The sequence below is a fragment of the Gallinula chloropus genome (assembly GCF_964237585.1).
Source record: "Gallinula chloropus genome assembly, chromosome: 19".
Lineage (NCBI taxonomy): Eukaryota > Metazoa > Chordata > Aves > Gruiformes > Rallidae > Gallinula > Gallinula chloropus.
Window position 1 is genome coordinate 10619662 of NC_140104.1, and position 11597 is coordinate 10631258.

Below are 11597 nucleotides of genomic sequence, written 5' to 3' on the forward strand. Positions count from 1 at the left end.
GCGAGGCGACGAGGGACCAATGAGACGCGCCAGGGAGCGCCGCGTCAAGACGGGGTGGGGCGCGGGGGGGAGCACTGCGGCGCCCCCTGCGGGCCGCGCTGCTGTCGCTGCTGTGGCCGGCGCTGCCCCCCGGCCCGGGCCCGGCCGCCGCGGGAAGGGAGACGCGGGGCGCGGGGGCTGGGCGGGAGCGCGGGGAGGCGCCGGGGTCCGAGCGGCGCTCCGCGAAGAGGCGATTTCCCCCTTCCCTTCCTCCCTCCATCGCCCCTTGGGAGAGAAGCGGCCTTCTGCGCTCAGGATCTGCCCTCCCGAAAGCCAAAGCCCAGATGTGGCTGGAGGAGGAAGGCGCGGGGTGGCCTCTTGCCTTGGCGCCGTGACCAGCTGCTGTTGCGAGGGCCCAAGTGCCGCTCCCGGTGCCCCTCTTCCTGGGAGGGAAGCGTGTGCGGCCTGTCCTGCCCGGCCACCAGCTCAGAGCGGCCCTCCCGGGGGTTAAGGCCATCCCAGCAGGGTGTGATGCTCGGTGCTGCGAGCCGCCGCGCAGCTGTATGCCCCGGAACACAGACAAACAGTGCTTGGGGGGGTCTCCTCCGTTCGGATCTTCACCGATTCCTTTTCTGAGGCAGGCGAGATGATGGGGACTCGCAGATGGACAAGGAGGAAGACACACTGCAGTCCATAAAACACGGAGAGTGGCCGTCTCCCACAGCAGCTCCTGTGGATCCCTGTTTAGCTTTTCCGCAGTATCTCGTGCACACATCTGCTTCCCAGCACTGGCATTTCCTGTGGGAGACACGAGCCCCGAGTCTGACACATAGAACTGAAGTGTCAGTGGTGTGGCTCCTCCATCTCACTGCACCCCCGGACCCTTTGCGTGAGGGATCTGAGGATGCACATTGCTGTGTGAGCCAAGCGTGGTGCAGCATCAAGAGGGCCCCAAGGAAAAGCAGAGTCAATTAGCTTCTCTTTCTTGGGGGGGTCATCTTTAGGAGAGAGACAAGCAAGGAACAGGGATTATCCATCTAAAAGGTGCTCCAGATCTAATTAAACTGAAAACTCGAAAGACCTTGGTCATCAGGATGTTCTTAAATGAAAAGGGAGGAGGAAACTCTACAGGGAATTTGTCTGTCTCAGAAGTTATCACCCTTTCATAGGTTGAAGTCCTCAGTCTACAAATAAATTGCCCTGGATTTACACGAAGTAACTGAGCTCATTTCCCTTTTTAGCCGATAAAAGCCCAGTTGTCTGGAATTTCAACAAACCAATTGTAAAAGCAGCATGTGGCAAAAGACTGATGAGTCATCCACTCATTCTCTAAGCAGCCAGTAACAACAAAACCTTCTCATTTCCTTGGGCCAACCTAAAGGAGCTCTGCCTTCTCCATCCCTGGGTGAATCCCTAGGTTAGGGACCAACCTGCAAAAAGCCACCACCTCCTCCTCCTCCTCCTCCTCCTCCTCAGCTCTGTGCTATGCTCCTGCTTGATGAGAGCTGCAGCCCTGGCACTCTAAGAAGGTGATAACTCAGGGGCTGTGGCTTTTGCCTTACAAAACTCTCTGCAGTGGTTCTAGCCACAGAGGAGGAGGAGGTTTCTTCCAGAAGACTGGCAACAAATTGTTCCCTGTGAACTGGAAAGATGGAGCAGCTCGGTCTTCACAGGTTCCTCGCAGAGGGAAGGAGGGATGAAGCCACAGCAGGGAAGTTAAAACTGCTAATATTGCTTGGCAGCTCTTCACAAGATCAAATCAGCACTTGGTTTTCCAGCAGAGCACTTCCAAGAAATCCCACTGGTGATGAAAGTTCCTCGGTAGACAAAAATATCCAAGGTCCAGGCTGTAGAGCAGCCACAGCAGAATATGGCCTTGAAAGAGACGCAGACCTGAGAACACTGCAAGGGCATGTTCCCTACCAGCCATCTCAGAGCACCGAAATCAGGCAGGAGACAGCCACCCACAGCTTGGCATCATCCTCAGCCATTGTTGTTTCCCAGAGGAAACAAAACCCCCTCGAAGTCCAACTCATCAGTGGCAGAGGCATGTTTTCTGTGCAGAAAAAAGAACAAAGTCGTGGGCAGCTGGCTGGTAATCTCTGCTGTGATATGGTCCTACCCCTGGTCTTGCAAACTGGTTCAATCAGGTAGAAAATGCAGTTTCGTGAGTGGATGATGCAAAGCAAAGGTGAATAGTGCTAATTTCCCTGAGCACTGCAAGGTGCAAGAGCTGAAAGCTCCTGAACAGGACTCCCTCGCTGGGAAGCTACAAAGGCCAACATAAAGTGGAGTTTAATGCAGATAAGTCAGTTTTATCTCCTGCACGGGACCTATATTGCTAATTTAATGCCAAGTTCTTGTCACATTCCCTTTTATTTGGGACCATATTTCTCAGAGTAGATAGCTGAGAGGACAATCTCCAGTCAGGATTGGTGCCCAGAGGCAGCACCAGTGCTGGATGTAACCCAGTGAGGCTAAGAAAGAGGGGGGCTGGGCAGCTGTGTGTAGTGCAGGGTGGTACTTTGGTGTGGCCTTTGTGCAGAGTTTCTCCAGTCCTTTCTTCATCGTGCAGGAAACACTGGCAAGTACCTCAGTGCTCTTGCTTTAAGGTTAGACTTGCCCTCCTGGAAGGCGGTTCTGTTTCTTGCACTCACTTCAAAGAGGGAGAGTTTAAATGCTCTGGGAGTGCTTGTTTAGCGTGATGACTGAGGTTTGCTAAGCCTAATTTACTCATATTTACTCACACTTCTGAAAGAGAAACATGAGTACAGCACTATCAGTAAAAGCCCAGGATATGGTTCCCTGTTGCATCACTAAGACTCCACAGCGGACTTTCCACAGCACAGATGAAAAACATGAGGGGAATTACCATCTCTGAAATGCATCATCCTCCTCCTTCTCCTCTGAGACCATCACCCAAAGGTTTCAGCAGACCTGTCCTGGACTGTGGCACTGCTTTAGTCTTCCACAGGATTTACTGCCTCTGAGCTCCTGCCGTGGTGACCACAGGGAGGTATCTCATCCTGTCTCCAGTGCTGCCAGAAGGTGAGTGTCCTCCCTCCAGGACACTCACCCGCAGGGCGGGCAGCTCCCCTGGGTGGCTACCCAGTAGATGGCATCCACACCCAACACTTGTGCTGGAGCTTCACCTTCCGGAAGGTTCCTCCTGGGCTTTATCTATCTCAGGGTCTGGTTCTTCAATTCTTGCTTTTCCTTTGAATGTTTAATGCCCTCTCAGCAATTTATTTTAAAATTTCACGATATTCACTGGTTCATTGATCTTTTTGCTATTTTTTATTCTCCCAAGAATGAAGATCACTTCTCATTCCTCTGTGTTCTATGGCCCAGCACAGAACCTTTCAGAGAAGGGTGATCAGAAAACAGAATCATTAACAAAATCATGAAAAAGATCCTTGAGATTTGTCCATATCAACAGTGGAAAATATGTGGGGTAGGGGCTGGGAGTCTAAGAAATCAGGGTACATCGCACCTCCATAGCCATAGAGTCATAGAATCCCAGACTGGGCTGGGTTGGAAGGGACCCCAAGGATCATAGAGCTCCAACCCCCTGCCACAGGCAGGGCTACCAACCTCCAGACATGATCTACACAAGGCTGCCCAGGGGCCCATCCAACCTGGCCTTGAACACTTCCAGGATCAGGGCATCCACCACCTCGCTGGGCAGCCCCTTCCAGCCCCTCCCCACTCTCTCTGTAAAAAACTTCCCCCTAATATCTAATCTAACCCTTCCTTCCTTTAGCTTTAATCCATTCCCCCTTGTCCTGCCATTGTCTACCCTTTTAAAAAGCTGATTCCCCTCCTGTTTCTCTGCTCCCTTCAGGGACTGGAGGGCTGCAATGAGGTGCCCCCACAGCCTGCTCTTCTCCAGGCTGAACCAGCCCAGCTCCCTCAGCCTCTCTTCATAGGGGAGAAATGCTTGGGGAAAAACAGGTTTTGTGTGAGGGAACCAGAGTGCTGAGTAAGTTCAAGCAGCATTCCCTGACAGCCTGGCTTCCCATCCAGGTATCTGGCAAGTGGAGGCATCGGGTTTGGGTGTTACAGTCATTCTCCAACAATAGAAGTGTTGCAAAATATGTAACAGCACGTATTAAAAAGGGATTAGGAACAGGGAACCACAAGGAGTAGGAAGACCGGAGCAGCCTTTGAGCAGAGCCTCAGGCTCTGTTGCAGAAACATGTTTTTTGGAGCAGGATTACAGCCGTGTTACAGGCATTGTTTGCCTGACAAACCAGCCCATAGATACCATCCCCAGCTTCCACACGTCTGTGCAGATCCCACTGTGCCCCAGACTCCCAGAAGCAGCCTTAAGCCCTCACAAGGCTGCTGAATATCAATCAAGTTCTCATCCGCCAGAGAAAATGCTGGGGATTAGGAGTTGTGCCTCCTGCCCTGCAGGCACCCAGGATAACTGAGAGGAACCCAGACTGCTGGGAAGTTTGGAGTAAGAGGTTAAGAGACTCAGTGGAAAAGAAACTTTTGTCCAATCTCTATCATGTTCTAAATCTTCTCTTCTCAGGTTTCTAAGGCTTGGATTACACCTAGGAATAGACTGGTGTTTATTAATTAATTCCCTTTGGGGGGCTGTTCAGAGTCATATTTACCAGCAGTCTTATTCTGGGTCTGTTGGTTCCCTGTTGCCATAAGGATCATGAGCAGGAGCCAGTGTGGTCGATTGACTCTGGCTCTAGCCCACAGTCTGTCTAATCCAGCCTTGACAGTGCTGGATTCAAAACCTCAAGCAAGAGGGCTGGATCCTTCTCCTGTGGAGAGTTACTACTATGGAGTATCTGCCTCCCTGAAGAGGTTCCTCCCAGTCTGAGTCATTAGTGGCTGCTTTACATTCTGGAACACTGAGTTTTACATCCCTCCTAATCGTAATGGAAAGGTGGATAAGGCAACCCACAAGACTCCAGACCTTGGTAATTAGACACCCACAAGGAACTTACAGCCTGTATAGAAAGAAAAGTGGGGAAAATTCATTGTGAAAGTGCTTCTTATCAGTTTGAAAATGCCTCCTTTCAGTGCCTCAGGCCAAGCAGTGCTTCAGTTTTCTACTCTCTCTTCATTCAGCTGATCTCAGAGCCCATTGCAAAACAGGAGGATGCCATTACCTTCATTTAAAACTCATAAACCAGAGGAACCTGAGCTCACCTTGGTGCCTGTCACACAGACCTGACACAAACTGGGGACTGAGTTCTTCCCAGGTCCCACTTGCTGCTGTGCCTTGCATCAGGATAAACCCAGCAGAGAACAGCTGGTACTTCACAATCTTCTCCTTTACTCTCATTTCTAGACTAAAAAAAGCACCCCAAAACTCCAGACTTTCATTCTGTACATCCTCACCTGGTCTGAACACCTCCTTCTTCCCCTGGACTTTGCAATGGAGTCACTGCAACTCTCATGCCTCTGGGTCTCGCCTTGGCAGGAGCACAAGAGCTGTTTCCCAGCCCGTCCCTTTGCCTCCCTCTCTCCTCCAACTCAGATTAATAACAAACCACAAAGATCACTTTCCTCTTAGGAAGTACATTTTGATTGAAGTTTGTACTAGGCTGTAAGCCAAGATTTGGTCGAGTGCTACCAGGGCAGGACATAAAACTTCCTAAAAACAGTGGAAGAAGCTAAATTTATTTCTTAATGTTTATTAAACTGAGTTTTAAGGTAAAAAGTGAGTTAAGAGCTGGACACTTAACTCCTAAACCTGCAGTTTTTTGGAAGGCAGGCTGCGTGCTCTCTCTTTAAGGGACTTTTGTATGTATATTTTTTAAATGGAAAATGATTCTATTAGTTTCAAGCACCAATCAGTGCACACAGGAAAAAGTCATGTTGAGAAACATTCAACAACGAGCCGTGCTTGCAACAGCCCTGCCAAGATCCAGTGCTGTATGCTCAGGTGCTCTCTGTGTGCAGCCAGCCCTTGCTGCCCACCTCGCACCGCTGAGCAAATACAGGGATAGAAAAGGCCACAGTTTGGGACAGGGACGTGTCCCAAGTTCCTCCTGCTCCTGAAATGCACTTTATGGCTCTGCTGAGCCATTTCCTGCCGATTGACATGCCTGGTGCCTGCGAGGACAATGAGAGCAGTGAGGTTCTGTGAGGATCGGATCCCATCCTTTGCCATCACATCACCCCCATCCTGAGGAAGGACGAGCAGGCAGTTTCAGACACGTTTCCCCATAGCTGAGTGCTCAGTTGTGCTCTCCACAGACCTGCAGCCCGTGCACGTGTCTGTCCCGGCAGCGGGGTGACCCTCGCTCTGTGCTGGGGGGTTCCCCGGGGCCGAGGCACAGCAGCACCCTGGGGTACACACCAGGGAGCAAGGATAGTGTCTCTGCCCTCTCCTCTGCCTTGATCAAAGTCTGGATCAGTACATTTTCTTGTTTCCCAGTCAAAGGAGGATGTGGAGACAGAGCTTTGGGCAGGAAGAGTCTGTTCCTGCTCTAGGATAATCGAGGATAAACTTCCTATGGCTTGAAAGAGTGTTGTGAAAGCACAGAGAGCTGAGAGGGGAAAGGCAGTATTTTTGGCTGAAGGTCTTTACAGCTGATGCAGGAACTCTCTCATTAGTTACTCATTGCCTCAGCAAGTCTCATAAAACAGGCGGCAGAGCCCAGCAAATAGTTTTCTTCAGTGTTCTGGGAGCTCAGAAATCCAGGAATTGAACGAGGCCTTGAACCCATTTTATGAACTCATTTCTTACTGAGCTACCATAAAATATTAAAATTCAGAGCTTATAAATAAGGAGGGGAAGGAGCTGTGCGTTTCCTAGCAGAACCAGCCTCTCCAGAGATTCTCCCCAAGGTAAGTCCAGTGCTACATGTCCCAGGGACGGGTTCCCCTGATAGACAGTTGATGGGTGACAATGAGCTCACACAACAGGTTTTAGAGCCATAAAACCCCCTTGATTCCGCTCTGCTCTGGGAAAGGCCCCCTCAAACAAATGGACTCGGTGTATTCCCTGGTTCCCCCATCCCTGTCTGCAGGTGCTCTCCCAAGGGTGTCTGATGGCAGCAAGCGATGGCAGGGAGGTTGGACCCGATGATCTCTCGAGGTCCCTTCCAACCCCTACAATTCTATGATTCTGTGATTCTATGACTAATCCCCTGTGACCTGCTCTCCAACAGACACCAGCTGGGCTTCTCCGAGATGGTGCAGCGAAGCAGCCTCAGCGTCCCCTACAAGGTGCCGGTCCTTGCCGTTTGCTTTTTGGCATGCGTAGCCACAGGTAAGCAATAGGGGGAAAAAACCTCCAGCATGGCTTTGTCCAAGCCCCATTGTGCCAACATGAGAAAGTGTCTGGGGTTGGGAGGTGCCCAGGGTGATGTCCCAGCTCTCAAGACGTTCTGGAGCTCATCCCCTGAGGAGTGTCTGAAAACTGGGCTCTGATGTTGAGCAGTGGAGAAGGGAGTGGGGAAGTTTCAGTGTTTTCTAACCTCACTGGAGCAGCTGCGCAGGGATGACGAGGCCACCACCTTCAAAGCTGCTTTAGGCAGTGAGAAGTGTGATAGCTCTGGCCTCCTGGGAACACTGGGGAAGAGACAGGGAGCTTCAGGCTTCTGTGTATGCACAGGGATATAGTGCTTTTATATTCAGAGCTGGTTTTAGTTCGCTGCTGTATAACACAGGATACTGTAACGTGTTTCAGCCCGTTACATTTATTTCCCACACTTGTTCTGCATTTAATAGGTCCTGAGGGTTGTACATTGGGCAAACTGCTACTCTCCAACAGCTGGACTCAGGCTGGCTGGGGTACAGCTAAGGAGCCCATTAACCCATTTATATTCTCAAGTGCATTCAGTACCAGCCAAAAAATGGGGTATCAAACAGGGCACAGAGCCAGAGGGTGCAGGTGTGCTGCACCCATGATGTGGTGAGCCAGACCAGCAGGACTGGGAACAGCTTTTGCTGCGTGTTACAGTTGCTGCTGGGTGTCAGAGCTTGCTCCAGGTCAGGCTTTGGCATTCCTGGAGTCAGTTGCAAAAGCCTGGCTTTTTATTTTAAGTAACTGGGAAGAGAGTTTTGTGATGAAGACACTTCTTGTCTCAGAAACTGAAGTCCCACCTGAAACCAGCTTTTGGACTGAAGCTAAAATTCAGTCCTTCCTCCAAGGTCAAGACCTGGAGAAGGTAGCTGAGCAGCTTCTATAGGAAGGGTGGTAGAGCTTAGGGTGCTTAGTGCCCTCATTCTGCTTCGTTTGCAGGTTTGGAACTGTCTGTAAATAACCACATTGCCGACTTCGACCTGACTACGAGCCGTGTCCCTTCCCTCTCCCTCTCCTGCCTAGCACAGAACAGCAGCCAGGCTGAGGAGCTGCTCTGGTACCGGGGAGAGGGGAAAGTGGATCTGAAAGATGGGAATAAAGTGAACATCAGTAACATCTGCATATCCCCAGTCACCGAGTCGGACAACAAAGTCACCTTCACGTGCAGGCTGGCGCGTGACCGGTCTGTCCGGGTGTCTGTGACCCTGGATGTCCAGTGTGAGTTGCAGTGGTGACTATCTGTTCAAAAGGGCTGGGGCGGGATGAAATCATGGGCTGAGCTCCTCCATGTCTGGGCATTAGGTGAAGGCAGGGTGTTTTGTACCCTGTACGCTGTCTTCACCAAGAAAAAATGCATTTAGGAGGCGATAACTCACATGATAAGCCACTCCCTTCCCACAGTGGTGCTTATGGCCTGATCTAATGCCTCTTTTATAGGCAGTGGGTGGGTCCCTAAGTAAGGTGATGTTCTGGATCCATCCCTGCCTCCGCCCAGATTCCTTCTCATGGATACAAGTCAGGGCAGAGGAGTCACAGGAGTGACCATCCCTGCCACTGATTGCCCTGCTGATTCCTGGGGATCATCACGCAACCGGGATGTGTTGCACCATGGGAAAATGTGCACAGGGGATGTGGAAAGGGAACTTATTTTGCCTTAAACAGTGAGCAGCATTATTAATGACCCCCTTGAACTGCCAACAGTTCCTCCCCAGCTGACTGGAGAAGAAGAGTCCATCCAAGCTGAAGAAGGCAAAGACGTTACTCTGAGCTGCAATGCCAAAGCCAACCCTCAAGCCCTAACAACTTGGTACAAGAACAACAGCACCTTGACCCTAGAGCAAAATCGTTACCAGCTGCACCAGACCAGCGAGGTCTCTGACCTCACTATCCAGAAAGTACAGAAGTCTGACAATGGGACCTACACCTGCGTGGTGAAATCAGATTTGGGAGAGGGGAGAAAGGATTTCCACCTGACAGTTGAAGGTAACCAGCCTGCTGCTATAAGCTTTCCAAGTAACTCTCTGTTTTCTTTTATAATGAGCACAAGCACAATCTGTCTATAGTAAGAAGGGTTAAGTAGAATGTGGTAAATCCCCTACGTTCACTTGTGAGGGCACAGCAACAGCACAGAGCTCTCCCTGCACCTGTGCCTGCAACCACAGCACCAGGAAGGGCCTTCCCTGCTCTACGTGTTAGCCAAAGGCATCTGGCAAGCGTGACCCGAGGCGGGCTCATCCCACTGTCTCACTTCCCACACTCACATTCAATTGTGCTTTAAATCACCTCAGGTCTTGAAGCTTCCTACTCCTACCACAGTCTTCTGTCATGCTGAAAGGGCTGCTTAAGGCCAGGGAAGTTGTCCTCCTGAAGTGACAGTAGCCCTGTGGACAAAAGGATGTTTGAGTCTCAGGGGATGTGAGATGAGGTGACCCACCAGACACACACACACCCATTTCTCACCCACTGGGCTCCTCTCTCATCCCTGCACTCAGACCAGGGAGGAAAACAATGTTAGCTGTGCCAGTGGTATTGCTTCCCTTGGGGATTTTCATCTTCTTCAGGGACCAGCATTTCAATTCTTCCTTCAGTTTGCTAAAATACAGGCTGGGTTCTGTTCTTTCCAGGGCACTAACCCACACAGGCAGCCTGTGGACAGCACAGAGAGCAACGGCTCAGATCAGCAGTGCCAGCCAGGGGAAAGGAAAGAATGTCCTTCCGCAGTTCTGTGAAATGTTCTGTTTGATGCCACTGCACCAGTCTGTCACATACTCAACTTCCTCTCCCTCTTGACAGATAAAAAGCCGGTTTTCCCCAAGGAGGCTGTCATTGCTGCTGTTGTGGTGGTTGCACTCACGGTGCTTTTTGGAATTGTGGCTCGAAGAGATAAAATTTTTAAGGTATGGAAAGCTCTGGTTTCTTAGAAAGAAAAAAAATAGTATTGTTTTACTGCAATACCCTGGGGATTTTTTAACCACTTCTATGCTGCTTTGTAGTGTTGTGTTCCCCTGTCAGAGCACTGCTACGTGCTGCCTCCTGCTTTAGAATCACCAGTAGATAAATCAAATATTTGGTATTTTAAGATGTAGGGCATTAGGCACTTGCAAGACATTAGGAAAAAGTATCCCTCTGGCCAGGATATACAGAAGATAACAAGACTGTTTCTTTTTTTCAGTGCTTCAAAAGATCAAGTGAAACAGCACTGTAAGTATTTGACTTGCTTATTCACGCAGCTTCCAAACGAAGCCCCTTCTTTAAGCCTTGGTAGAACCTGGGAAATGAAAGAGCCCTCAACATGCTGAGTGCAGCCACGTTCAGTACCGAGCTCTTGGTCTGGCTAAGGGGAGCCTGCACCTTCTCTCCCAGTGGAGAGGGGGCCATGGGAACTCAGTAGGACAGAGGCAAATACACCCCAGGTACAGCACAGCTCCATCCCATGGCCCTGGCTACACCGGTGCGGAGGCACTGGGGAAAAACCCCGTAACAGCATAACCCCAGCTTGTGGGAAGCTTTCTGGAGCTGAATGCAGCCCAGGTGAATTCAACTCTCTCAGGGTTTTGGGTTTTTTTTCCCGTAATAGGTGATTTTAATTTCTCCTTTTCATCTTCCTGCAGGTGAAGACCACAAGGTTCCTGTGCATACCCGGAAAACATCATTTCTAGAGGTGGAACGTAAGACTTTGTGGGAGATGATGAGATAAAGCACTGAAACAAGTTTCTTTTTGGGTCAAGTTTATATGGTCTTTTCAAAATACAAGTGGTTCTTTACGTCTGTTCAATCCAACCTACTGTTCAGCGTGCTGCCACGGGGCAGGGGGGGGTGTGGGAACTGCCTGAGGTATTGCAAGATCTTGCCTGTTCCTCAAAGACACGTGTGTGCAGTCAGGCATGTAGGTTGTGAATGGGTCCAGGGAGGAATCCATACAGGGCTGCCACAGGTTTTGATGATGTGCAGCTAGCAAGGTGTTGAACTGGGAGCTGCTTTCCCATGTCCTGCTGTCTCTGCTGCCTCTTTCTGGAAATCCTATGGGCATCTTGGCTTCTGTGGGCCTGGGTGAAGGCTGCCCGGCACTGAGCACTGCTGTCACACCGCCCAGCTCCCCTGGCTGCCAGTATTCCACCGGGAATGCTCCAGCACTGCCAGGACAGCAGGAAAACACCTCTCCGTCCCTCCTCCCCAACGCAGGTGCCACTCAAGCATTTTTCTCAAGGTCCTGGCAAGCCTCGAAGGCCTCGGCGTGTCTGGGAACGGTACATTACTGTCAATAAACACCCCGTGCTGTAAATCGACGGGAGTCTGTGATGCACAAGCGCTCCTCCTCCCAGGAGAGCAGGGCCAA

At 50.7% G+C, this 11597-nt stretch overlaps 1 protein-coding gene across 1 annotated transcript; it reads left to right on the plus strand.

The window, feature by feature from the left end:
• Nucleotides 1-7146: 7146 nt before the first annotated feature.
• TMIGD1 (transmembrane and immunoglobulin domain containing 1) lies at nucleotides 7147-11032 on the plus strand (the record flags this gene model as incomplete). The annotated part of the gene is made up of 6 exons (XM_084273203.1): nucleotides 7147-7225; nucleotides 8201-8479; nucleotides 8963-9244; nucleotides 10055-10158; nucleotides 10434-10462; nucleotides 10873-11032. 6 exons carry the CDS (start codon nucleotides 7147-7149, stop codon nucleotides 10874-10876), a joined length of 777 nt encoding a protein of 258 aa, XP_084129329.1. The 3' UTR covers nucleotides 10877-11032.
• Between the last annotated feature and the right edge of the window lie 565 nt (nucleotides 11033-11597).